Raw genomic sequence first — 27,065 nt, forward strand, 5'->3', positions numbered from 1 at the left:
GTGCGACAGAGATAACGCTCTACGAAGCCAAAATTAGCCGATTGTCTTTTTCTAAAGGCCGATGTGCAATATTTATTGCCGGGTATTGTAGCTGCTACACTCTATCCTAAAATCAATGTTTTCAGAAATAATAAATAAAGTGATTTATTATTTCTGAATTTATTTTTAAAATTCGTAATAAAATTAATTATTGATTACTATCTGTCTCTGTATATTTTTTACAGATAGAAGTTATTGGCAGGTCATATTCCAATAGAAAAAAAAAACAATTAATTTAACATATTTTACAGTGATTAAGTATTTCAATTTTAAACCTATAATATAGTAATGAAGGCTTGGTCGGGAGGTTTCAATCGAACCATTCTTATTTCACCAGATAGAGAAGTAATGAGACTGCTCGAGATCTTGCCTTGAGATGGTACTCAATATGTTCTTGAAGCTACCTGATAAGATTAAAAGTCAACTTGATAGGATAATAAAGCTATAAAGAATAATAACATTTATTTATATTGCAGGCAGTGTGGGCTGGCTGGGGTCATGCATCAGAGAACCCAAAACTACCAGAGCTGCTTCATCGCGCTGGTGTAGTGTTCATAGGACCACCTGAAAAGGCTATGTGGGCACTTGGTGACAAGATCGCCTCATCCATAGTCGCTCAGACGGCAGATATACCCACCTTGCCATGGAGTGGAAGTGGTAAGGTTACTTAAAACATTAAAAACATCATATATATATGTACACATACATGTATATATATATACACATACATATATATATATACACATACATATATATATATATACACATACATATATATATATATATACACACACACCATTGCATCTACTTATAATAATGGCATGGGCAAGCCCTCTACTAATCGACGTCAAGGTCTTGGGAAGACACAGGATGTGGGCAGTGGTCGCAGAGGTATTGATCATCATGATGATATTTGGTGATTGGTTAGGCTTATGCCTTGTAGTGGGCGTACAGGAAGAAAAATAAGCAAGAAATTAAAAGAAGAACGAAGATCTTTATGTTATTATCAGACATACACAAAAATAAACACAAATTACTCGGACATCATTACATTGATTTGTTTTACTTTGTTCTTATCTTGCATTAGAAGTCTGTTGGTTGACACGAGGATGATAATATTGCAACTCACTGTTGATTTTAAATAAATGAAACAAAAATAAAATGTTTTTATATACCTGTTTCAGAATTAAAAGCGGAGTACAACAGCAAAAAAATTAAGATTTCATCGGAGTTGTTCGGAAAGGGCTGTGTGTCAACACCGGAGCAGGGTCTGCAGGCAGCTAACAAAATTGGTGAGATAAATTGCTTATAACTTGTCTCTTTCTAACAGCGAGTTTAATATTATTATAAAGTGAAAAATATTAAAAATTGCAAGGAAAATAGTAAAAGAATCGTTTTGTTTTCTCATAAAAACCACAGAGTAAATTAAAACACCTAACCTATGGTATTTCTGATATACTGTCAAGTTAGATCATATGCCTAGTTTATTTTTTTTAGTGATTTCATAGTATGAAATCTATCAGGATATTATTTCAGAACTATGTCGTTCATTGTTAGACATTGCAAGAATAATAGTAAAAGGAGTGTTTTTTTTTTATAAAAACCACAGATTAAAACACCTTACCTACAGTCACAGTTTGACTGTCAAAAAATTTGACTACCATCAAACAAAAAATATTTGTCAGAATTATTTCTAATATACTATCAAGTTTGACCATATGCCTTGTTTATTTTTTCTTTAGTGATTTGATAGTATGAAATCTATCAGGATATCATTTCAGACCTATATTGTTCATTGCTAGACATGTAACTCTAATGAGATATGTCTGAATAGACCTCAAACATTATCTTGTTAAGACCTTAACAAGGTATAAGTCGTGTGGGGATGTCTGCAGCTGTCTTTACCAGACCATGGTCTCCGCTGCAGAATCTTAAGGTTCCAGCGGGCTTCTTGTCCTACCTACAGCAACTTAAACTTTGTAATCCGCTTGTCAGAGTAAGTAATATATATGTAATTTTGTATTAATATATGTTTGTATTTGTGGTGTTCAGGTTTTCCCGTAATGATCAAGGCGTCGGAAGGTGGTGGCGGTAAGGGCATCCGGAAAGTGGAGAACCCTGATGACTTTGGCAATATGTTCCGACAGGTGAGTTTATACTTTATACAGTATTTACAGATGCAAAATATAGTATACTGTTTTTGATATTTAGTTTTTGAAGCTTCACTAGGTTTGAAGTGATCTTAGCATAGTCTTCTTTGTATTAACTTATCTCGGAGGAGGGGGGGGGGGGGTAATATGTAATATTTTAAGAAATGTGGCAAGAGCAATAAGAATGAAAGAAAATGTGAAGGAAGGAAGAAGGAATCCCAGATATTGTGACGGAAGAACGAAGAAATGAAAAATTAAACTATACTATAATATATACCCTTAGTGAAATCAGAGCCCCTGTCCCAAAATATGAAAGGGAAATGAAGGGTCCCTAAGAAAAAGAAAACCGGGGCCATTGCAGGGATCTTAGTTTGGGATTAAGAGATCGCTTAGTTGGGTCTCTTAGTCAGCCTAAAGCCTTTAGCTTTGCTTCATGACTGGACACCGGGGTTCCTTTTCATGTTTTTGTTATATTGGTCCTCATTATTGAGGGCCTTTTGTTCCAGCTATCGCATCGGTGACAGGGACTTTATTTAGATTTTTTTTTCTTTATAACTATTTCGTTTGCGTTCTCCTCTCTCGTCCTTTACAATTTACGTTTCATTACAAACAATTTATTTAACTTATGATAATTTTAATATTATTTATAATTAATCTATTTATCGAACAATACTAAACACTTCTTATATATATTCGTAGCAGTATAAGTTCAATCAGTTGTTGGCATATAGTCTCTTTCAAGAGTTTGCCGTTTTTTCTCCATCTCCTCAAATCATATTCTCTATTCATCAGGTACAAGCAGAGGTGCCCGGGTCTCCAATTTTCGTGATGAAGCTGGCCAAGTCTGCACGCCATTTGGAGGTTCAGCTGCTGGCCGATCAGTATGGTAAGTTCCAGGACCTATTTTCTTAGCCGTGTGTTATTTGCTTTTGTGATGAGGGTGGTTGAATATTCCCTATTAGCCTCCCACCCCCATTTACTAGAAATGTCGTACAGAACTTTTAATCGTGATAAACTTAATTTGTGATATAGTCAGATTTACAATAAAAAATAGATAAATGTTGAAAAAATATATAAGTATTAAATTGAATAAAAGTAAATGTAGAGTAGAGAAGAGAGGGCGATGAAAGTAAAGTTATGTATGTATGGAAAAGAATGGGAGTGAATGAAAGATAATGTGCAGTGGAGAAATGGAAATAATAAGGAACGGAATATAATAAGAAAAGATGTAAGATGAGAATGGAAAAAAAATATTACTTAAATAAATTATTATTGTAGGAAATATCCCACGCATGGTTGGGCAGTGCGAGAGGTTCCAAAAACGCGCAATAAAAATATAATGTCAATGTATTTATTTTCAATTAACTAGAAGGATAACTTTGAGTTTTGTTTCCGTGTATATTGTGTGCTTTATTATATAAATATATATATAATTTATATAAATTTAATATAAAAAACTAAATAATAAACTAATAAAACACCAGATATATTTTAATTCTGTAGTAGAATGTCATTATAATTGTTATAGAATACTTCGGTGAACAAAACCATGATGGCTGTTGCTTGTACGGAATTAACAAAAAGTTTGTTAATTCTCCATAGTACAGTTGTCCCATTGAACAAATATCAAACCTTAAGGTATAGCAAGAAATGTCACAGTACTTTTGCTAACCTCTTCAGTTTATATGTGAAAAAAATTCCAACTTCTACCCGGGATCCATTTGAAAATGGTTTAACCTTTTGAGGCACCGATACTGTACCACAAGTGTTCTTTTTATAAAACTTAGATGTGAACTAATTATTGTATTGCAGGTAACGCTATATCCCTGTTCGGACGCGACTGTTCCATCCAACGCCGGCATCAGAAGATCATAGAGGAAGCACCCGCGTCTGTGGCGAAGCCCGAAGTATTCATTGAGATGGAAAAGGTATTGATACTTTACGCCAGTTTATATACAGGGTGATTGAAAATAGGTAGCAAAACCTCTAAAGGTTTTACACCTATTTATATGACATTATAATATATATTACATTAATAATTTTTTTCTATAAAGCGTCGGGCCAATAACTTACAAGTCTGCATGGACAGACAGGACAATAATTAATTTTAATATGTATAGTAATCTGAATTTTAAATAGATAATAACACATTAATTGTTGTATAGGGTGTACTACAGTTTAATTATCTTCCCGTTTCTTAGTTATAAATCTTAAATAAAAAGAATAATATTGTTACGTACTGTGGGTTCTGACTCGGAATGAAACACCGCTAGTTCACAAGGAGTCCTTTATTCACAAATCAGATGGTCACCCTACTTTAACACAAATTACACTTTGCTTAGTCCAAACTTGGCTTTTAAATCACTGTTCAAATAACTTACCAAATAGTCTACTTTGTATCGCTGATCGTATATCTTAATGTTATAACTCGAACAACAACACTGAACTGTCGTCATGGGAAGCACACTTATTTATACTACGGATAAGGTTCTAGTAAGTTCGAGATAGTACTCGGTTAAAATTTCCGAGAACCGTACACAAAAATTTATATATAACTTCAAGGTCACGCGTGTTCTTGATCCTATGGTTCTGTGTTTATTGTTTAGAGGGTTCTGTAACTCCTGCTTTGTAACAATATTTAATAAATCTTATTATAGCATTCAAGAGTTTTTAGTTGATTGAAATGTGATTAACTTGGTTTGGTGACTTATTTACATAATCGAATTTTATGTCATAGGGTGTACCGTGTTTTAATTAACAGAAAATGACATATTCATTCCTTTAAAGCCTATATGCCCTTAACTAATCATCCTGTATATGTCGGAGAAATAACTTAAGTGGCATTTAATAATAAGTGAGATATTTGTACATTATTAATATTTCGGTGATATGACAGTTTTTATATGAAACCGCATTGATAAAAAATATTTTATGTTTTAAAATTTGTTTATAGGCTGCAGTGCGATTAGCGAAGATGGTGGGGTACGTGAGCGCTGGTACCGTGGAGTACTTGTACGAGCAGGCCACGGGCGCGTACTACTTCCTGGAGCTGAACCCTCGTCTGCAGGTGGAACATCCTTGCACCGAGATGGTGGCTGACGTCAACCTGCCCGCCGCCCAGCTGCAGGTACGATCCTGCAAGAACTGCAGAGTTCTTTTCTCGTTGAATATTACAAGTATTATGATTATATCAGTGTATTCTTTATATATATATATGTAAGTATATCTATCCACCTATTTAAGTATATTCTTATGAACTATACATATATATATATATATATATATATATATATATATATATGTTCGTATAACCTGCCTACTAATAATGTTTTTACCGACTGGTAGAGATTGCCTAAAAGCATTAACTGTGCTATCACACAACATATAAAAAGTGTAAATAAATATATAAAATATATATATTTTATTAATTCAATATTCCTTATTTTGAGTAGACCTAACTTACAGGTGCTAATTAAATATATAAAACTTGACACAATATATATATACATATACCATACCATATCCATGGTAGTGTGATATATATTTGGGGTAGGTCTTTGCCTTGCAGTGACCGTCTATGGGTTGAAATGACATCTCAAACTGTCTGTTTGTGTTCTTAGGATAAGTAAATAAAATTCAATATAATGTACATAAATACAAAAAAGATGGTTGATCATTCACCATCATCATCATTTTGAAACGGCGGCTGCTGGACATAGGCCTCTCTCATTGATTTCATTAATATGGTCATCCGTTCATTTCATTGCTCATCAACCATTCAGCTGTCCTATCCGTGGTCACCTGCTAACTGCCACTTCAAGTTTTCAATCTCCTCTCTTCTCTTTACTTAACCAAATAGTTATTAAATGTATATATGTACAGATTGCAATGGGTCTGCCGCTGTACCACATTAAGGATATCCGGCTGCTGTACGGAGAGTCCCCTTGGGGCATGTCCCAGATTGCCTTTGATGAGCCCAAACAGAGACCCTCGCCTTGGGGTCACGTGATCGCAGCGAGAATAACCTCGGAGAACCCTGACGAAGGTCAGTATAATCTGTACTTTATAGAGTTTTAACTTAATCCCTTAGAAATATCGCTTTGATAATATACCTGTAGTGAAATATTCACAGTTGTCAAAATGCTTTCGCTTATCTGTCAATGCATCAGTCTACGCATGTGGAAAATGTAAGGACGCGCGGCGTATGATTTGTAGGCGGTTGTCAAAACCGCGTCTCACGCCGAAATATATTATGAAATATAATAATGGCGAATGCCGTCAAGTTACATATGTGTTATTGTTTTGGTGCTGTGATGATTAGGAGCTGTACAACAAGTATCATTTGCTTATTTTGATAATTCTTTTTATGAAAATGTTAAAATGAGACATTGTAATAAAATTAAAAATAGGTATAATAGTGTTTATTATATACAGTTGTAATTTTCCTAAATAATTAAATGCGTAAACATAATGTGAACATGTTTTTTTTTACTTTACCCCAGCATAAAGCCACCGCTTATAGAAAAATTGGTGTATTTTATACAAAGAGTAAAAATAATTATCAAAAGAAGTTATTGATACTTGTTGTAACAGCTCCTAATAGATACCGGAATGTTTGTATTTCGTGCGACAGAGATAACGCTCTACGAAGCCGAAATTAGCCGATTGTCTCTTTCCAAAGGTCGATGTTCGATATGTATCGCCGGGTATTGTACTAATTAGGTTCGGGAATAAAGGAATTTAGACGGGAGGTTACTTAAAAATAATATGGAAAGATAATATGGAAAGAGTAAGTTATCGATTCTGTAAAAGCCTTTCAACAGACACGACTTAAAGAGATGAATAAGAATAAATAAATGATTAAATTGTTTACAGGCTTCAAGCCGTCTTCCGGTACGGTTCAGGAATTGAACTTCAGGTCATCGAAGAACGTATGGGGCTACTTCAGTGTAGCCGCCTCTGGTGGACTACACGAGTTTGCGGACTCCCAATTCGGTCACTGTTTCTCGTGGGGAGAGACTCGCGAACAGGCCAGAGAGTGAGTATATATTTATCAAGAGATATACCAAACCTATTACGGAAAGATGTACCAAAATGTTAAAGTGTTATTTGAAGGTTTTTATATAAGTAAAGTATAGATAACACAGTATTGGTAACATATATAATGTTATTATCTAATTCAATAGATGGCGCTGGGTACAAAATTGTAGATATCTATTGTATTACATTTATACTATATGTTATACCTTATTTATTATAAATATATATGTTACATACATATGTGTTTTTTACACGTTAACTATCCTTTAATAGTACTTCTACCTTTTCCATACGTTATATATATATATATATATATATATATATATATATATATACGAAATATATATACGAAATACGGCTGACGTCACATAGGTATGCATGCGACATAGATTAGAAAAATTGGTGTATTTTATACAAATAATAAAAATAATTATCAAAAGAAGTTAATGATAGTTGTTGTAACAGCTCCTTATAGATACCGGACTGTTTGTATTTCGTGCGACAGAGATAACGTTCTACGAAGCCGAAATTAGCCGATTGTCTCTTTCTAAATGTCGATGTGCAATATTTATCGCCGGGTACTGTATATTACTGTGATCACTATAACGTCGACCCTTTTTTACATTTATAACTAATCACCCTGTAGTTGTCATGGGGGCTTGAATTAAAATGTCACATGTACTAAAAATATATGATTATTCACGACACCAAAATAACGAACAGCCACGGACATATATTGATTATTCATGTACCATTCTGTACGCAACCATTGCTGCGTATGGAATGGTACATGAATAATACTGTATACTACGCAAACATTGCTTCATTGAGCCACCTGGTGATGTTCCATTCTTTGTTATCACCTCGTATGGCTGAAGAGTCGTCAGACTACAAAAACTCCCCGCCTTCCTCACACTGCTCCTTAAATGCTTGGAGGTAACTTCCAGACCAGAGTACCCCAAACTTTTTTGTGCCGTAGACCCCTTGCCATGTTTTTCCGTGTTGGGTAGACCCCCTACTTACCTGGTATTGATTTCCTGTAAATTTCTAACTGTAGTGAAGTTTAGTGTTAAAAACTTAAAGTAAAAACACATGTTAATTTATACATTTATTAATTGAATTTAACTTATTTTTAATTCTACAAGTTCAAAATGTATTGCGACCAAACAGCGAATACCAGCATACTACAACTTACACAATTTTATAAACATATATAATAATTTTTTTACTTCATAGGTATGTTTATAAATAATGTAAATGTTTTGATAATATAAGATAGTATGATGTAAGTAAATAGTTCAATCAGTGTGTGTTGAAATCACATACACTGATTGACCTATGATCCACTATCGTGAACCCCTATTTTCATTTTATGGACCCCAAATTTTTTTTTTCGGAGACGTAGACCCCTTGCAGGTTTTCATAGACCCCTAGGGGTCGATATAGACCACTTTGGGAATCACTTCTAGACTGTTCGACACCGGGCGAGGAGGTGAAGTAAATGAACAATAAAGCCACCTGAAGAAGCCTCTATTGTTGTCCGTGCTTTATTTCATCTTACCGCTTGCCAGCTATAATAATCGGTCCAATAAAGCTAGAGACACATAATAGACCTCGCATACTTTATTGTGTTAGTTAACTTTCGTACCGTCAGCCCCGATAAGCCCGTTCATAGTATTCGACAAATTGTCTCGGGTATTACAGCGATCGTCACAATAGCGACTAACATTTTAAAATATTTATTCGCACCGTCAGCCCCGATAAGCTCGTTCATAATATTCGACAAATTGTCTCGGGTGTTACAGCGATCGTCACAATAGGGCCTAAAATTTTAAATTATTTCAGGAACCTGGTGATAGCTCTGAAAGAGCTCAGCATACGCGGCGACTTCCGCACCACGGTGGAGTATCTCATCACCCTGCTGGAGACGCCCGCGTTCCAGGATAACTATATCGACACCAGCTGGCTCGATGCTCTTATCGCTGAAAGGGTAAGCATTACTATCACCTGCGAATACGTATTGTATATATGGAATGAAAGAGAAAGACTGGGAAAATTGTAGAACGAAAGAAACAGTACGACAGATAATATGATACCTGAAAGAGGAGAATTATTATAATAAAAAATTATATGAATAAATTATTAGAGATAAAAAGTCTCTGTCTCACACGAGATAGGAGAACGAGAGGTCCCCAATAGCGGGGACCATAAAAAAAGAAAAAAAAAAAACGTATTGTACTGTATTGTATTGTACTGTATTCTAATGTAGCGCTACCAAAATGGCTTTTTGAGTACTGTTCACTCCGTTTCTCTAGTCCAGTTTCAGTCCAATTTTTCGTGAGGCTGAATTATTCAGTTTCGTTGGCGGTATAATGAAAGATATATACTGGATATATTTTTTATATTTACTGGGTTTGAAGTAAGTACTAACTTACTAGCTTAACTAAGCCAAAAAATTAGTTTGATCAGACTGGCTGTACCGTGGTAGATACATTAGGACTCCTATCGTGATAATAAACCGTATTTATATAGTAAAATGATTTTTTTTACATAATGTTAATGTATTTTGTATGAAAAGCAAAAATAATTAGGGAAAGGATTTTTAAAATAATATTTTTTAAAAGAGGAAAGAGCCTTAAATAGTTTATTTTTTTATAATAAAATTCATATTTATTAGAATGTTTTTATAGTTATTACATAAAAAATGGAAAAATCTATGAAGTAATATAGCCGGTTTAGCCTTCAAGACCTTCGATTCGGTTTTTATCTTCTCAATATTGTCAAAACGACTTCCCTGTACTGGCCTTTTGAAGCAAAATCTAAATCCATTGGTTGCAGAACGATATTAGTCGAGTTTTTGGCAAAAAACAGTTCTGGTAGTAGCGAAGAACCAATGCAGCATGACATCGACCAATCGATACTTGACGCGTTTGACACACAAAACGTCCTTTAAGATGGTTTATCCTGGGCCAAATTATATTTATTTTTTTATAAACAGACACTTGACAAATGTTACACTCAGTCCTACCAACCTAGAGAACAACCTAGGAAAAATTGCCAATTCTCGGGTGTTTTAAATAACAGTTTCACCTTACTTTTTGATCACAGTAATATATTTTTGTATTAAAGTTTTAGGATCTAAGTTCTCATGTAGATATTGACACAAATTAATTGATTCCAGGTCCAGTCCGAGAAGCCCGACGTCATGCTGGGAGTGATTTGTGGATCAATTCTCATAGCGGACAGCATTATCACCACCCACTTCCAGGAGTTCAAGAGTGCTCTAGAAAAGTAGGTGATCTTGTATTACTGATTAACTTATGTGACCTATTTTTAGTAATGAGGTTATTTTATTACTTGATACAAAAATACTTTGAACTACCTGAGGATGGAATATGATGGGTGTAGGGATAAGGAAGTGTTCACACGAAACTTGCTTTTTAAAAATTGAACATTGTCCGGGTGTAGATCAAATAGATTTAGAGACTCAGAAAACATGGTAACATGCAAAAACGTAAGCAAAAATTTTTTTTCTCGGAAATATTAACCCTTAAATGCATGGAATTTTTTATTGTGATAAGAAAAATATATGTTATATATATAGGGGTAACAAATACGAGAAAAATAGTAAAATAAATATTTATGTAATACTATCATAAATTTTTATCAAAAAACGTATGGTATCATTTTTGATACAACATGCATTTAATACCTAATCAAGTATTCACGGCCCTTAGAGATTTTGGTTTTTTGATAAGGTGTTTTCTATTTTCAGGAATAATGAAAAATGTTTGCAAAGTAATGAATTATTTATTAGGTATAAGTAATTAAATGTGGAACTTGTTAAAACAGTCAGAATTTTTTTTGAGCACAGAAAAGCTTTGCATTTTTCACATTTGATGCTGCTTAGCAGCTTACACCCTGGCATCATACACCGCATCATGCACCGCATGCGATTATCCGTGCGTATTTGTTTGTGGTCAGTACCATCGTGTATAATGTCTGTTGATGGCACTACCTGAAGGATATTCCTCCGCTTAGGAGCTGGTTCCTCTATAGTACCGTTAAGAATACTACCACTACTTGGTCGACCTCTTGCAGGTTGGGTGTGGATTTTATATTTACATAGAACATCTGCAAGTTCTGTTCTAAACTCTGCTAAATTCAATATATCTTTCGCAGCTATCTTCTTTTTATAGCAAACCTGCTTATAAAAGACCCACAGTTTATAACCGTCAAATCAAGAAGATTATGGAATAGTCTAATGTACCACTTCCTACTTTTCATGCGGATTCTGTATCTGCCCAAGTACGATTCTATTAAATCTACACCGCCCATATGTTCGTTGTATTCTTTCACAACCTTTGGACACTGTATAAATTTCTTCCGCTTCTCAACCTTATCGTAGCGCTCAATCGTGGATACAGGCTCAGCGCCCACATAAGTAGACAGCAAAGTCACTTGTCTATTATCCTTCCAACTCACTGAAGACATTTCAATTCCATCGTAGCTGGTCACGTATTCTTCATAGTATCCCCTCTCCACAGACTTTGCCATCACTTGTTGCTTTGTAGACAAATTGCAAAATTTTCCAAGACGGTTTCTCTGCACAGTTCCTAAACACCAAATGCCTTGTTTTGCCATATAGTACATGAGTGGCAAAGAAGTGTAGAAATTGTCAAAGTAGACAATGTGATTCATTCTTCTTGGAATGGCTCGAGATAGTTTTATGACGACATTACCAACGGTTCCTACATCTGTTTCTTCTTGGGATATAAGTGACTGCTTTTTCCATATAAGCCTTTGCACATCAATAGCTTCATGAATTGGTTGGCTACCACTACTAGTATTATTGTGTATACCTGGCAAAGGTTCTTCAATTAAAGGAGGATCTTCTATCAAAGGAGGGTCTTGCACATCGGCTTGAGGCTAAAATTGCTCACCATCTTCAATTACCGCTCGCAGCTCTGCAGTAGTTAGAATTTCTTCAAAATCGTTTTCATCTACTTCGTTACCGTCGTCGGATAAGTAACCATCTTCTAACTGGCTTAAATAATCTTCAATATCCTTATCGGCAATTCTTTTACGTTCCATTCTAAAACAAAATACATAAAAAGCTCAAGCCCTCAACCAAGCGAAAATATAAACAAGTCAAAGTCCCAAATGCATGATGTCTCATTTTTGATACAAGCAAAAGAAATGCTTTTATTTTTTATAATATAAAATTCGAATGTAAAATATTATGGTACCATGCAATCAAAGTACTTACCTACGATAAAATATTTTTTTTATCTGGATTAGCTTCAAGATTCATTTAATAACACCTGATGAAAACTTTCAAATTCACTTGTTGTTGAAACTTGTAACCGACAGCGAACAATGACTTATTAACGCATCATAAAATGGCGAACCAATGACAATGCTTTACTTTTTCCTTCAGAAACTACTATTCGTTTATATTATTAGTCAAAATTATGCGTAGTAAAAATTTTAAGGGCTCTGAATCGTGTAAAACTTTCTGTTTCGTTTTTGATACAATATGCATTTAAGGGTTAAACGTAATTGTAAAAACAAAGGCACGGACGGTCAATGCCTGTGAAATATAGATAATAATAATAAAATATCATAGTGCAAAAAGTTATTCTACAAGTCAACTGAAAATAGGAATAACGAGCCAGTAGACTCGGCATGACAACGCCTTCCACTAGTCAGACAAGGTTACAGGAAGTTACTGGATGCGAGCAACGTCAGACCTGATGACACGATGACAGGTCTTTGCATTACAGATGATCGTCTATCGCCTCAAAAGAAGATAGAGAAGAATACTCCCCTGTGTATTTTTCTAATTGTAATAAAAGTTAAATATACATGTTAATACATGGGATTCGCATTTATCAGCGAGCTGGCGGGCGGTGCACTTTGTTGCACGACTACCACTGCATGTGCGGAAGTGGCTAAATATTGGTCCTTTTCTTACTTAGGATGGACTTCCGCAAGGTAACGCCTCATTCCATTGAATACATGTTAATTTGTTTCTCAGAGGACAAATCCAGGGATCCGGTCAGCTGTCCAACAGCGTGGAAGTGGAGCTGATCCACAGCGGGCATAAGTACCGCGTGCAGGCCACCAAGTCGGGCCTCACCTCCTACTTCCTCGCCATGAACGGTAGCTTCAAGGAGTTAGAAGTTCACAAGCTTACTGATGGTGGTATGTACTACATTTAATTATTTATTTATAAACAGGTTAAGATAAGGGCTACCATATAGGAAGTCAAAAGTAGGTCATGCATTTTGAAGTTCACACTTTAGTTTAAGTCTTTTCCAACTAACCGTGGTATACATTGGAAGCATTTTAAAATTCTAAAGATTTCTAATAGACTTTTTTTTGTGAACAATATGGCTACTGGACAGTCTCCTAAAAAGATCCAATTTTATGTATCCACTAATTTATTAGTATGTAAAGTAGGGTAATATATGTTGTACACAATAAACGCCTACTAGTGCGTAAACAACTGTTGAAACCTGTGAGGACCTGCTGAAAACAAAGTGAAGAGTTTGTTCCACCTAGGGTTAAGGAGTGTTGACAGAAGATAAACTACACCATGAAAGCCAGCCAGTTTGGAGTTAGATATAAATATTAAAATTTTCCCACAGGTACGCTTCTGTCAGTGGATGGTGCGTCATATACCACGTACTTGAAGGACGAGGTTGACAAGTATCGCATTGTGATTGGCAACCAGACGGTGGTGTTCGAGAAGGAGAAGGATCCCTCGAAACTGCGTGCACCGTCTGCTGGAAAACTGATCAACACCCTGGTGGAAGACGGAGGACATGTGGATAAGGGTCAGCCGTATGCTGAGATCGAGGTGATAAGTGATTTTTTTTATTAAATTTAATTATATTGATTATTTGTGTAAAATGAAGAAATTATAAATAGTATGTGCATCTTTTTTAAATTAACAAATATATCCATGTTAACAAAAACAAAAAAAAAATCGTGCTTATCTGCAATCTAAGACTGTAGGAATATATGTTGAATTGCCTTTATCACGTAAGTTTAATCATTTATTTACACTTTTCTGTACACCATAGATAATAAGTAAAAATGAAAAAAAAATGGAAGTGAATATAGAGGTACAATGCTACGCAATATTCTATTTTAAAGGCCAAGGAAGTTCTCAGCAGGAGATATCTCTTTTATCATCTATCACCAAGTTTTTAATGTCATGGCGTTTTAGTTGTTTGTGATATATATTTACTCGACATGTAACTCTATAACAGTTTTTATATGACTTCCATTGCAGGTTAAAATATAAAAAAAAATTTATTCCAAATGCTAGATTTTTGGAATAGATAATTCTATCATAGTAAACTTGATTGTTAAAATGATTAATTCAATGTGTAATATTTACACAACTCTCAATCCCCCTTTCCTTCCCCCCAGACACTTGACTTGCTAACCATTCGAGCCATCGCTGGGCTGAGAATCGTGTTCATTTATTTTTGAATAATCTTTATGAAGCACTCGCCTAAAAAACTTTTCCTTAATATTCGATTTAAACTACCGATTGTTTTTGTACAAAATGCGTTATACGAGGTCAAATTCCGCGTTATACGAGTATACATAAATAATGCGAAATTATTCTACCCTGAAGTACATAGGATCACTGTAATTGTTTTTAACAATCGTTGTGTATTTAGGTGATGAAAATGGTGATGACTCTGCTAGCGCCTGAGTCAGGTAAGGTGACTTGGACGCTACGCCCTGGCGCTGTACTGGATATGGGGGCGCTGATAGGCACGCTGGGTAAGTTCTTATATAGTGATCATCATTATTTCAGCTAGACGTCCACTGCTGGGGATGGGCTTTTAGTGCTTTATTTATAGATTTACAATAGAACTGATTGCAAGCCTGAATCAAGATTCTCCCGAAGATCTTAATTAGGTAGTCCATAATTTCCAATCGAGAATCTTAAGGTTCCAGCGGAAATCTATTCTGAGCGATGTGAGTGTAAGTTCAAATTAAATTGATCTTTAAATCCATGGACTTTCGATTTATTTTCGATTGAACGCAGTTTATCTGTTAATTTAAATCCAATTAAAACTTCTGACACCGTATCTGCTTAAAAGGCTAGTAAAATATAAAACAATGTTTTCTTAATCACAGAGCTAGACGACCCATCCCTGGTTACAACTGCTCAACCATACAAGGGGCAGTTCCCGATGGAGGACAACCCACAACTGACTGAGAAGCTTAACCACGCCCACAATAAGTACAGGGCGATTCTAGAAAATACTTTATCTGGTAAGTTTTAGATGTACTATAACATTTTTATAAATAGCTTCAACCAAGTAGAGATTTTCAATTTTGAATCGTCGATTCGTTTAATTTTATCAGGTTAGGATGTTGAATCCTTTTTTATGCCTGTAAATAAAGTACGTGTTGAGTAATTTGACGGTGGCAGTTGTGTGATTCGCATTGTTTGCCGCATACGCATTTATCAGCGGGCTAGCGGGCGATGCACTTTGTTGCACGACTACCACTGCATGTGCGGAAGTGGCTAAATATTGGTCTTATTTCTTACTTAGGATGGACTTCCGCAAGGTAACGCTTGATTCCATTAAATATTTAAGATATTAACTGTTTACTATAGGTTACTGCCTGCCAGAGCCGTACAACACTCCGCGGCTGCGTGAGGTCGTGGAAAAGTTCATGCAGAGCCTGAGAGATCCATCGCTTCCTTTGTTGGAACTGCAGGAGGTAATATTGTAGGCGATGACCTTGACCAGGTGGGTCCTTGGCCTTGTCGTGGTCGATCTACGTCGAGAACTGTTATTATAACAGCCATTTGCATGAGCGATGTGACCCCTGTCTACTGCCAGTTCAGATGAGTAAGTCTTCGAATTAAGAATACATTTTGTAAAATTTCATTCATCCTAGAAACTCTTTAGTTTCATAGAATGTTCTTTAAAAATGTATATTTTTGAACTTTAGCTCAGAATTACCAAAAATGGATCTTATGAAATAACACCCCCAAAAGTCACCGGGGGAGGGAAGGGTCTAGTATTGGCATCGCTCAATCAACCAATAGTACGACAAATATTAATCACTAGTGCTGTCTCGCTCGCACAGGACCTATACGCAGACCTGTGCGGGTTCACGCACCCACGAGTTGTACTACGCAAAATGTATAGATATAGCGGCAAAATAAATAAGCAAAGAACAGAAAAGCATGGGAAACAGACCAGAAGAGAATGAAGACCTAAATCGACTAGCGATATTGAATACAGTGTTTCTTATACGTTCGACGAACTTTAACCCAACGACCTGTCTCCTACTTTATTAAAATTGTGTGTGTTTATATTTTCTTAAATATCCCTGTTCTTGGAGTCCCTCGTTCAACCCCTACCATGGGCGGACAGAATCTTTATTTACATTATAATTATTAAAACTATTTTAATTGTGTATATTCGGTAATTGCATGTGGTTAACGATACGCAGGTGTTGTCGTCGACGTCAGGTCGTATTCCGGTGGCTGTGGAGAAGAAGGTGCGCAAGCTGATGGCGCTGTACGAGCGCAACATCACCAGCGTGCTGGCACAGTTCCCCAGCCAGCAGATCGCCAGCGTTATCGACCAGTCAGTACCACCATCATTTTTATCACCATCATCTAGCGAAAGTACTTCCATTGCTAGACATAGCCTATATATTATAACGAAAGCAGAAAACATCAATATAACTGTAGCACACAAAATGTCTAGAAAAGATTCAAGAAGTTGGTATGACTAAAATCCATTGGAACGAGTATCCATATTACAGATTTATGATGACTGCAGAGGATTTATACTGCAGCTGGCTTGCAAGAAAATTGACAATTGCATTAATTTCAAACTTTCAAATATCAAAATGATAACATACTGGAATGTCCGATTCAATATTGTTGATGACTATAAAAGCCGATACTAGGGGCATTCTAGTTCAGTCTACATTCTAAAGATAAGTGAAAAATAAGAAGACTAATAATAGTGCGAACATTGGGGAAAGTGATGATATTTGTCGTAAATGTCATATTAGCGACTATCAAGTGTGTACATTGTGAAGTTTTCAAGGTTCTTATAATGTAATTATTGATTGATGCTACTAAACATCTAATAGTAGTAGTAGATTTCAGCCTACCGCGTGCTCGGCAGTATCGAGGTGGACGCGGTCTCGGCCCAGCTCTTTACGGGGCACGGGGGGTTCTCTGAGTACCTCCATAGGTTCAAGCTCAAGGAGGACCCCTCGTGCTTCTGTGAACCGGGCTTGGACCAGACCGTGATCCACCTTGTGGCCCGGTGTCCCGCATTCGGGGGACTCCGGCACGGCTTCGAATGCCGGTCTGGCGTTGAAATCAGTAAGAAAGGGGGGTAAGAAAGAAGAAATGTGGTATAAGAGAATGGAATGTAAGATCATGTGAAGAATGGAAGCAGAGAACGGAAATAAAAAAAAACTAAGTGAAAAAAAATTGCCCATAAAAGACCCTGTCCCACCACAAGATAGGGGTACGAGAGATCCCCAATAGCGGGGGTCATAAAAAAAAGTATGCGAGAGATATGGAGAAATAAAAATGTAACATTGTTTCAGCCACGCCGCGTCGCTGCCGAAGCGGTCGGACCGTGACGTGTTCTTCATGAGCACCCAGGCGCTGGTCGTGCTGGTACAGAGATACAGGTGCCACCACATTATTGTTTATATAAATATAATAATTTCCTAACAACTTCTAGATAGATATAGCTCGCTGAATCCAACTCAAAGGTTTGTCTTATATTTACAATGTTATATTTGCTCTTCGTTTATTATCTCTTTGTTTACATTTGTGTCCTCTAGTTACGTCCAATACAATACTCCGAGATGGCTTTTGAACTATGCATGACATATATTTTACAAAGAATTTACTAGATGGCGCTCATTTACAATTTGGTATTTATAAAACTGCATACGACACATCTAGACGGCGTTTTCCTCAACATACGGAAAGCCCCGAGATATCTCGTCCAAAGTATTTCAATGTTTTCAGACGAAGGTCTTTGACCACTAAGATCCGAGGCGTGGTCGCTTACGATGGACCTCATAAGATGGCCCAAGGTCACCCAGAGAGAGAGAGCAATAGAGATTGAATAAAAAATTAGATCCTAAACTATAAAAAACAGAAACTATAAAACTATAAAAGAAGTTTAATTTGTATACTTTTTTAAAAATAAAATGTAAAACATGCCATTACAATCTAAGTATTTAATAAAATAAAAATGTTTATTTTCAAAAGCGACACTATTGTTATGTTGTAAGATCAGAAATGGTGTCTTATATATAAATAGTAAGGTCCAAAAGATTTTATTATGAGTTTATAAATACTATTTTCGAATAGGCTTTTTAGCTGATCTAATATATTTAATGAGGTTGTTGATTTATAAATATTGTTACAAAGCACGAGATACAGAACCCACTAAACAATAAACACGGAACCCTAGGATCAAGAAGTGCCGGAAACATGCTAGACCTTGAAGTTATTTATAACATATTTGCGAGAACTATACACTTTTTGTGTACGGTTCTTGGAAATTCTTACCGAGTACTATCTCGAACTTACTAGAATCTTATCCGTAGTAGAAGTGTACTCCCCATGTCGACAGTTCAGTGTTGTTTTTCGAGTTATAAGATTAAGATCTACGATCAGTGATACTCAGTGACTATTGGGTAAATTATTTAGACAGTGATTTCTTGAGCGATTTGAAAGCGTAGTTTGGACTAAGCGAAATTATACTTTGTCTTAAAGTAGGGTGACCATGTGATTTGTGAATAAAGGACTCCTTGTAAACCAGCGGTGTTTCATTTCGAGTCGCAACCCACAGTACGTAAAAATATTTATTTTTATCAACAGAAACGGTATTCGTGGTAGGATGAAGGCGGCAGTCCACGATCTCCTCAAGCAATACTATCAGGTCGAAAGTCACTTCCAGCTGGGTGAGTGACGTCATACTTACCTTTTTTTTTGTTTCGGTGGGGGAAATCTTCCGGTATTCAAGATGCCTTGCGTCTGGGGGGAGGACAGGGGTATGTGGGATTCCTACCCACTAACCTCCCCCCCGGTGGTCGCCCTCTGCGCTAAACGGGGGACCGTGGTATCTCCTGGTCAGGGATGCCACGCGGTCTTCCCTCGCGCCGTGCTATTTTTTACTTAGTCCTAACCTAACCTAACCTAATTGCCTAACCTAATCTAAGTTAGTTATAGTTCCATAGGTCCAATAACTTTCTCTCTTCTAGTGGGGATATTTATTAAGTTTTATATGTGATTTGCCAAACCTTACTCATATAAAATTCAAAAAGATGTACTAGTTTCATAAAAATCATTATTTAATTTAAATTAAAATATGGAAAAAAATTGTAAAACCTTTTTATGCCTCGCAGGATCTTACGACAAGTGCGTAATGGCACTTCGGGATCGCTACAAGGACGACATGCAGGCCGTCTCTAATATCATCTTCTCACACAACCAGGTCTCGAAGAAGAACCTGCTGGTATGAAAAACCTGATTCATCAACTTTTAACCATAAAACGTACACTTACGTAAGAAAAGGACCAATATAGCCATTTCAGCCAAACACAGAGTCGGCACTAATCGGTGTAACATAACTCCTGAAGAATATGATGAATGAAGATGCCCCGTGGAGGAGTGAAACACGTGTTGAGTGATTTGGTGGTGGCGGTTGTGTGATTCGCATTGTTTGCCGCATACGCATTTACCAGCGGGATGGCGGGCGGTGCATTTCATTGCACGACTACCACTGCATGTGCGGAAGTGGCTAAATATTGGTCCTTTTCTTACTCAGGATGGACTTCCGCAAGGTAACGCCTGATTCCATTAAATATGTACACTTACTGCGGACCAGTTGAAAGCTACATCAGCATCCACCATTTGGTCTCCAGCCTAGATCCTCAACTCCCCCCATTTGTTTTATGCTATATAGCCTGTCAACTGCCACTTCGTATTAATTTCATTTATCAAAGAATCTCTACATTTCTGGTTCGATTTCGCAGAGAAATTCCAAGCATAGCTCTATAGTCTTTCAAATGATCGGTTAGACCACACTGTTATTATCTGATACTAATCTAGTTAAAAAAAAATAAAATGTAAAAAATTTGACAGATAAAATACATAATAGATATAAGGTAGACTAAAGAAATAAGAATAAGGAAGAGTTGTAATTGAGATACTGTGGAAATTGTGGAGTAGAGAGTGAGATGACTCATAGAATATAATTAAATAGAAAGAAATAACTGAAGAAATGATTTAATTGAAAAATGAAGAAATTATCCCTTTAGAAGACAATGAACGAGAGGTCTCCTATATAAAAAGCCTAGTAAAGAAATGAATACATTTAAAAAACTTTAAGTTAAACGGTTTTTTTGATACCCATATTGTAGTCCTCCATATTGGAACGGCGTCCATCTTGAATTTCAAATTTTGGCATAATCATCGTGTTTCACTAGTGTAGCCCTTTCATTTGATACCCACATTGAGGGGGTTCAGGAAAAATATATATCCGCCATTTTATTATAATCCGCCATTTTATTATATTGTATTGTCATCTAAATTAAATGAGTGTACCAAATTTCAGATCAATCTGACAACGGGAAGGTGCTTAAATTTCAATTTCTAATTTTGACCCAAATAAATAAATAAATTCCGTACGGGTCGAACTAAATAAAACCGTTTAAAAATAGTATAGTGTGAAAGTTTACAGTTGAGTTACACATCGAAACGCTTTTTGAATCCTAGTCAAAGGTTGTCAATATTAAAAGGCCTAATTTAATTATAGGTTCTATCAAATTAGGCTCTTCTGATTTTTTGATGTACATGTGAATATTAGCGAGGGTAGGTCTAGTATCTCTACGGGTTGTGCCTAGGCATAGTATTGAGCTGAAACTGCGTTTCGCGTAGCAGTTGGTGAAGTCCTTTCACAGTACTGGCTACAATAATCTCTCACAGTGGGTAGATCTAGAACAGTGATTACCAAAGTGGTCTATATCGACCTCCAGGGGTCTATGACAACCAGCAAGGGTCTACGTCAGCGAAAAAAAATTTTGGTGGTACATGAAATGAAAATGGGGGTCCATGATAGTGGATCTCAACACATACACTGATAGTAACTATTTACTTACATCATACTATCTTATAATATCAAAACATTTACATATTTATAAAAGTACCTATGAAGTTAAAATATTATTATATATGTTTATAAAATTGTGTAAGTTGTAGGATGTTGGTATTCGCTTTGTGGTCGCAATACATTTTGAACTTGTAAAAACCTGAGAGTCGCAGCATAAATGTATAAATTAACATGTGTTTTTACTTTAAGTTTTTAACACTAAACTTTACTACAGTTAGAAATTTATAGGAAATCAATATTAGGTAAGTAGGGGGTCTACCCAACACGGAAAAACATGGCGTCTACGAAACAAAAATGTTTGGGGAACTCTGATCTAGAACATAGCAGAACCCTTTGACAATAATAAAATAATTTCTGTTAACTTATATTGTAGTGTCGTGTGGTATTAAGGAGTTATGTTTGCAGGTGACCCTGCTGATCGACCACCTGTGGTCCAACGAGCCCGGCCTCACGGACGAGCTGGCCACCACGCTCAACGAACTCACCTCCCTGCACCGCGCCGAACACAGCCGCGTCGCACTTCGCGCTCGACAGGTGCCTAAACACACATGTTCTCATGGCACGAACACGTGCGAACGTGTGGTGGTGTAATGAGATTAACGGATGCTATTGAGAAAATCCTAATTTATTGTTCACACAACCACTATACAAAGGTAGGCGCGTCGTATTAGGGCGTGCTTGCGTGTGCGCTGATGTGTTGCCGAACCCAGAGTGGGTGAGACGCGCCGAGCGACCAGGGATCCGAGCTCTTGGCTTACGTCATGCACTAGGATGCGCATGTTGCCGCCGCGGACAGGACAGTCCGACATAGTGAGACTGTCCGCTATATATACGCATGCTCGCAACCCTCCTTCCCACACACGCACAAACATGTGTTGTAGTTCGTACCACATTATAGCAGTATATCAATAGGAAGGACCCAATTTTCTGCGGTACTGAAGAAGATAATAAAAAAAGAAGTAAATTATTAGAAGCAAATAGATATTGTGAAATAAACTGTGGTCAAATCGTATTAGGAATAAGTAATAAACAATATTAACGGATATAAAACAAAACTTAAATAAATAAATAATAAAATAAAGTTAAAAAAATTAAAAATTAGAGTCGTTAGTTTTCTGGAGGAATGTCGAAGGAAGAGAGGCGATGTATGATAAGTAACAAGGTATGGAAAGGAATGGAAGAGAATGAGAACGACAACAGAGGAATGAATGAAAGATCTTAAGAACGACAAAAGAGGAGAGTGGAAATAACAAAATTCTGTGTACATGTGCAGGGAGATACGAGAGGTCCCCCAAAAAACGGGAATACTGTTGCTACTAGAATACCAAAATATCAAAAATAACACTGTTTCTGGAGATTTGGGACAATATAAACCATGGTTGCACAGACTTATTAAGACTAGGGGCCACTCGGGCAAATCATGAACGATGAAATGAAGACGATAAAAAATAGATAATAATTTATTAAAATTATTCTGGAAAAGAATTCAATATTTTTTGAATGTAAGAGAGTATTATTGCTGTCGGCGGGCCACCAGTATTCGACCGGCGGGCTGCGATCTTTGCATCCATGATTTAAACACTTGCATTCCGCTGTCAAACATTTGATTATAATCAAAAAGCAAAAAGAGTGCTAGGCAGAAATAAAATTAGTGTACCATTAATGCAATAAATATAGCAATGTGCTAAAACTGATTTTCTGTGTGGAATATTTGTTTATTATAGACATTAAATCAATTACTTTGATTGCTCCGAGTTAAATATTATCTGATCTTATTTGAATTGCACCATAGCCGACAAATATCTTTTGTTAGTACTATTTTGCCAGCTATTCAACAAGCGTTTTTATTATTGTCTCCAGCTTTAGTAATGTTCGAGGTGTTATAATTTATAAAAATAAAAATATTTTAACTACCGCCATATCCAGGTGTTGATCGCAGCTCACCAGCCTGCTTACGAACTCCGCCACAACCAGATGGAATCTATCTTCTTGTCCGCTGTCGACATGTACGGTCATGACTTCCACCCGGAGAACCTCCAGAAGCTCATCCTCTCCGAGACCTCGATATTTGACATACTTCACGATTTCTTCTATCACACCAATGCAGCTGTAAGTTTCACTTATATATTGATAGTTTTTACATTTTACATCAGGCTATTGCAGTATGAATTTTTGACGATCATTTATTCAAAAAAATTAATCAAATTTTGGCTATATGACATTTACAAGGATTTTATATGAAAACTCATTATTTATCGATATCTTCTGTTATCTATTGGGAAATACATTTAAAGATGTTAAACTCGTTTGTAAGTGAAAAGCTTTAAAGTTTTTGTATCTGTTTCTAATCACTGCATAAAGTAATTACTGTGAAATATTTTATAATTTTTTTTTCTATTGGATTTTTCTTTTTCTTCTTCTGCATCTTCTGGATGCCCACTGCAAGGTATAGGCATTTCCAGACGATCGCCACGAAGACCGGTCTTGCGCTGCCCACCAGCTACCTCCTGCGACTATATCTACTTTTAATGGAATCAGGCGTTACCTCGCGGAAGTCCATCCTAAGTAAGAAAAGGACCAATATTTAGCCACTTCCGCACATGCAGTGGTAGTCGTGCAACAAAGTGCACCGCCTGCCAGCCCTCTGATTTCATCTTTCAACATCAGTCAACTCTGTGGCTGTGTGCTCTGTTGACACTAATCGGTGTAACATAACTCCTGAAGATGCCCCGTGGAGGAGTGAAACACGTGTTGAGTGATTTAACGGTGGTAGTTGTGTAATTCCTATTGTTAGCCGCATGCGCATTTATCAGCGGGCTTGTGAGCGGTGCAATTTTTTGCACGACAACGACTGTATGTGCGGAAGTGGCTAAATATTGGTCCTTTTCTTACTTATATCTACGTTGTCGGTCCACGAAGTGGGGAACCTGCTCACGCCGCGTCTACCGGCTCGTGGTCGTCAGTCGAGAACTTTTTGGCTCCAACGGCCAACGGTTGGACGAGCGATGTGCTCCGCCCATTGCCACTTCAGACGAGCATTTTTCTTGCTGCGTCGGTGGCCTTGGTTCTTCTACCCATTGCCTTATTTATTGATTCTATTTCGCTACGAAACTCAGAGCATAGCTCCCTCTATTACCCTTTGGGTGATCTTGAGCCTTGTTTAAAGGTCTGTCGTAAGCGACTACGTCTCGGATCCGTATGTCATCACCGGCAACAGATAGTTAATAAAAGTTAATTTTAACACGTAGTAATCGGAATTTTTACTCTAAATGACTTATCCATTTTCCGTTTAAACTATTTAATTTTTTTCATTTTACATTTATAATCAATCACCCTGTTTAGTAACATATCCGGGTTGCAGGTCTGCAACGCGTCGCTGGAGGTGTACGTTCGTCGCGCGTATACGTCGTACGACATCACTTGCCTGCAGCACCTCGCGCTCTCGGGCGAGCTGGCCGTCGTACACTTTCAGTTCGTGCTGCCTACGGGACACCCCAACAGGTGACTTAAATTTATCCAACTCCTAGGAAATAAGCTTCGTAAGATTAAGAAGCACGACCTCCACACAAAAGCTTCACACGCCAAAGCAGTACAGGCAAAAGCTCCACAAGCAAAAGCTCCATATAAGAAATCTGTACAAGCAAAAGCATCATAAGCAAACGCTCTATATACAGAGTAAAAGCTCCACAGGCAAAAGCTTCACATAAAAAAGGTATACAGGCAAAAGTTCTACATACTAAAACTGTACGAGCAAAAGGTCCACACGCGAAAGCTCTAAAAGCAAAATCACCACATGCCAAAGCATCATAAGCAAACGCTCCATATACAAAATATGTATAAGTAAAAGCTCCATAGGCAAAAGCTTCACATACAAAAGCTGTACAGGCAAAAGCTCTACATACTAAAACTACGAGCAAAAGCTCCACACGTCAAAGCCCGAAAAGCAAAAGTTCCACATGCCAAAGCATCATAAGCAAACGCTCCACACGCCAAAGCTCCACAAGCAAGAGTTCCACATGCAAATGCTGTACAATCAAAGGTTTCACATGCAAAAGTCCTCTCCGTGGATCTTTGAGCGCTTGTGAGCTTTCATATAAGGTCCGAACTACTTTTTCCACACACTTTTGTTCTGGTATTTGCGATTGATTGTAAAATAAAAAGTAAATTTTATGTTCATTCCTACCAAGGATACCAATAAGCCAGTCGGAGATCGAGCTTTCCGCGGCGCAGGATCAAGAGGGAATCCCCGCGGAGTTGTGTGCAGCTGCCATGCGCAAGTGTCACCACCGCACGGGAGCGCTGGCAGCTTTCGAGTCGTTCGAGCAGTTCGTCCAGTACTCCGACGAACTCCTCGACCTGGTGCACGATTTCGCCAGCTCCGCTACCGTCCGGCGTGAGGTAAGAACTTATTTATTTACACTTTTATAAACATTATGGATAATAATTAAAGAAAAGGAACAATTTATATAGAAGAGAGGTACAAGAGGCAGGGAGTTATCATTCAAAGCGATCTCTAATAGACAACCTTTAGATGGAGATGAGAGACATGAAGGAGAGAATAGTTTAGGGTACACATACATTGTATAAATACATACATTACTATACACACATAGATATATACAGACATATATATACATACGTATACTGTGTATGTGACATATATATACACATATATATACACACACACACACATATATATATATATATATATATATATATATATATATTCTCCCTGATCCCGCAAACTTGTTTTGCAAAAAAAATTAAAGTTTTTAATTAACAAATGTAAGATAAGGGTTGATCGTAGAGGGGTGAAAATTAAGGTTTGTATGTATTTTTGTATGCTGTATCATAATAAAATAAAAACCAAAAAAATTGTCTAAAAAATTAAAAATAAAATTTAGGGGTGGACCACCCTTATCACTTAGGGGTATGGAAAATAGATAGTAGCCGATTCTCAGACATACTGAATACGCATATTAAATTTGGTAAAAATCGGTCAAGCCGTTTCGGAGGAGTTCAAGTTCGAACACCGTGACACGAGAATTTTATATATTAGATAGTACGTAAAAAAGGTATCACATAAATACGAATATATAACAAATGCTAAACAATATCCTATTTAAGAAGCCAAGGAAGTGTTCTTTTACCATCTTTTTAAATACAGGCAGCGATTTAGAGCAATTTATTGCTTTTGATAACTCATTTAACTTGCGGTGACCCTTGGCTTTATAGGTCACCTATTATTATGTAACTACTGTTTTAATTTCCTCAATAAGTACGTAACATCCTTTTTCGTGTCTCTGTTCACATTATTACTACAGTAAGTACATTTTAGGGTATGGACTATACTTTACCCAGATCAAACTTAGAATGGTGGATAAATCTTTCTCAATTGTAGCGATAGAATTTCCTGAAATATCTATCAGCAATAACAGTGATATCTCAGATGTGATAGCAGGAAAAAGAACTTAGATCGTACCACTGCCTCTACATTGAATATTGTAAAACATACTCTTTCCTTGTCCTTCTTTGGCAAAGATTCAGAAAAAGTATGTCGTATTAATAATTTCGTTGTGTATAACATCCTTTAGATAAAAGCCAGGGTTGGCAATTATCTCATCTG

General features: G+C 36.7%; 1 protein-coding gene across 2 annotated transcripts in view; it reads left to right on the top strand.

The window, feature by feature from the left end:
* ACC (acetyl-CoA carboxylase) overlaps positions 1 to 27,065 on the top strand; it is a 106,821-nt gene that overhangs the window by 54,994 nt on the left and 24,762 nt on the right. For both annotated transcript variants that reach the window (XM_068766012.1, XM_068766011.1), the window contains 23 exons: positions 516 to 696; positions 1,224 to 1,331; positions 2,092 to 2,186; positions 2,982 to 3,075; positions 4,002 to 4,117; positions 5,143 to 5,316; positions 6,072 to 6,234; positions 7,065 to 7,227; positions 9,075 to 9,219; positions 10,411 to 10,520; positions 13,270 to 13,436; positions 13,883 to 14,094; positions 14,930 to 15,035; positions 15,396 to 15,533; positions 15,883 to 15,989; positions 16,731 to 16,867; positions 17,853 to 17,939; positions 19,147 to 19,229; positions 19,674 to 19,783; positions 21,845 to 21,973; positions 23,366 to 23,548; positions 24,801 to 24,940; positions 25,627 to 25,837. In XM_068766012.1, the coding sequence (XP_068622113.1) occupies positions 516 to 696; positions 1,224 to 1,331; positions 2,092 to 2,186; positions 2,982 to 3,075; positions 4,002 to 4,117; positions 5,143 to 5,316; positions 6,072 to 6,234; positions 7,065 to 7,227; positions 9,075 to 9,219; positions 10,411 to 10,520; positions 13,270 to 13,436; positions 13,883 to 14,094; positions 14,930 to 15,035; positions 15,396 to 15,533; positions 15,883 to 15,989; positions 16,731 to 16,867; positions 17,853 to 17,939; positions 19,147 to 19,229; positions 19,674 to 19,783; positions 21,845 to 21,973; positions 23,366 to 23,548; positions 24,801 to 24,940; positions 25,627 to 25,837 (3,159 nt within the window). The remainder of the gene's footprint in view (positions 1 to 515; positions 697 to 1,223; positions 1,332 to 2,091; positions 2,187 to 2,981; positions 3,076 to 4,001; positions 4,118 to 5,142; positions 5,317 to 6,071; positions 6,235 to 7,064; positions 7,228 to 9,074; positions 9,220 to 10,410; positions 10,521 to 13,269; positions 13,437 to 13,882; positions 14,095 to 14,929; positions 15,036 to 15,395; positions 15,534 to 15,882; positions 15,990 to 16,730; positions 16,868 to 17,852; positions 17,940 to 19,146; positions 19,230 to 19,673; positions 19,784 to 21,844; positions 21,974 to 23,365; positions 23,549 to 24,800; positions 24,941 to 25,626; positions 25,838 to 27,065) is intronic.

This window comes from Battus philenor, unplaced genomic scaffold (genome assembly GCF_028537555.1).
Source record: "Battus philenor isolate CCGP_79_NKW_IND1 unplaced genomic scaffold, ilBatPhil1.0.hap1 SCAF_20, whole genome shotgun sequence".
In the NCBI taxonomy this organism is placed as follows: Eukaryota; Metazoa; Arthropoda; class Insecta; order Lepidoptera; family Papilionidae; genus Battus; species Battus philenor.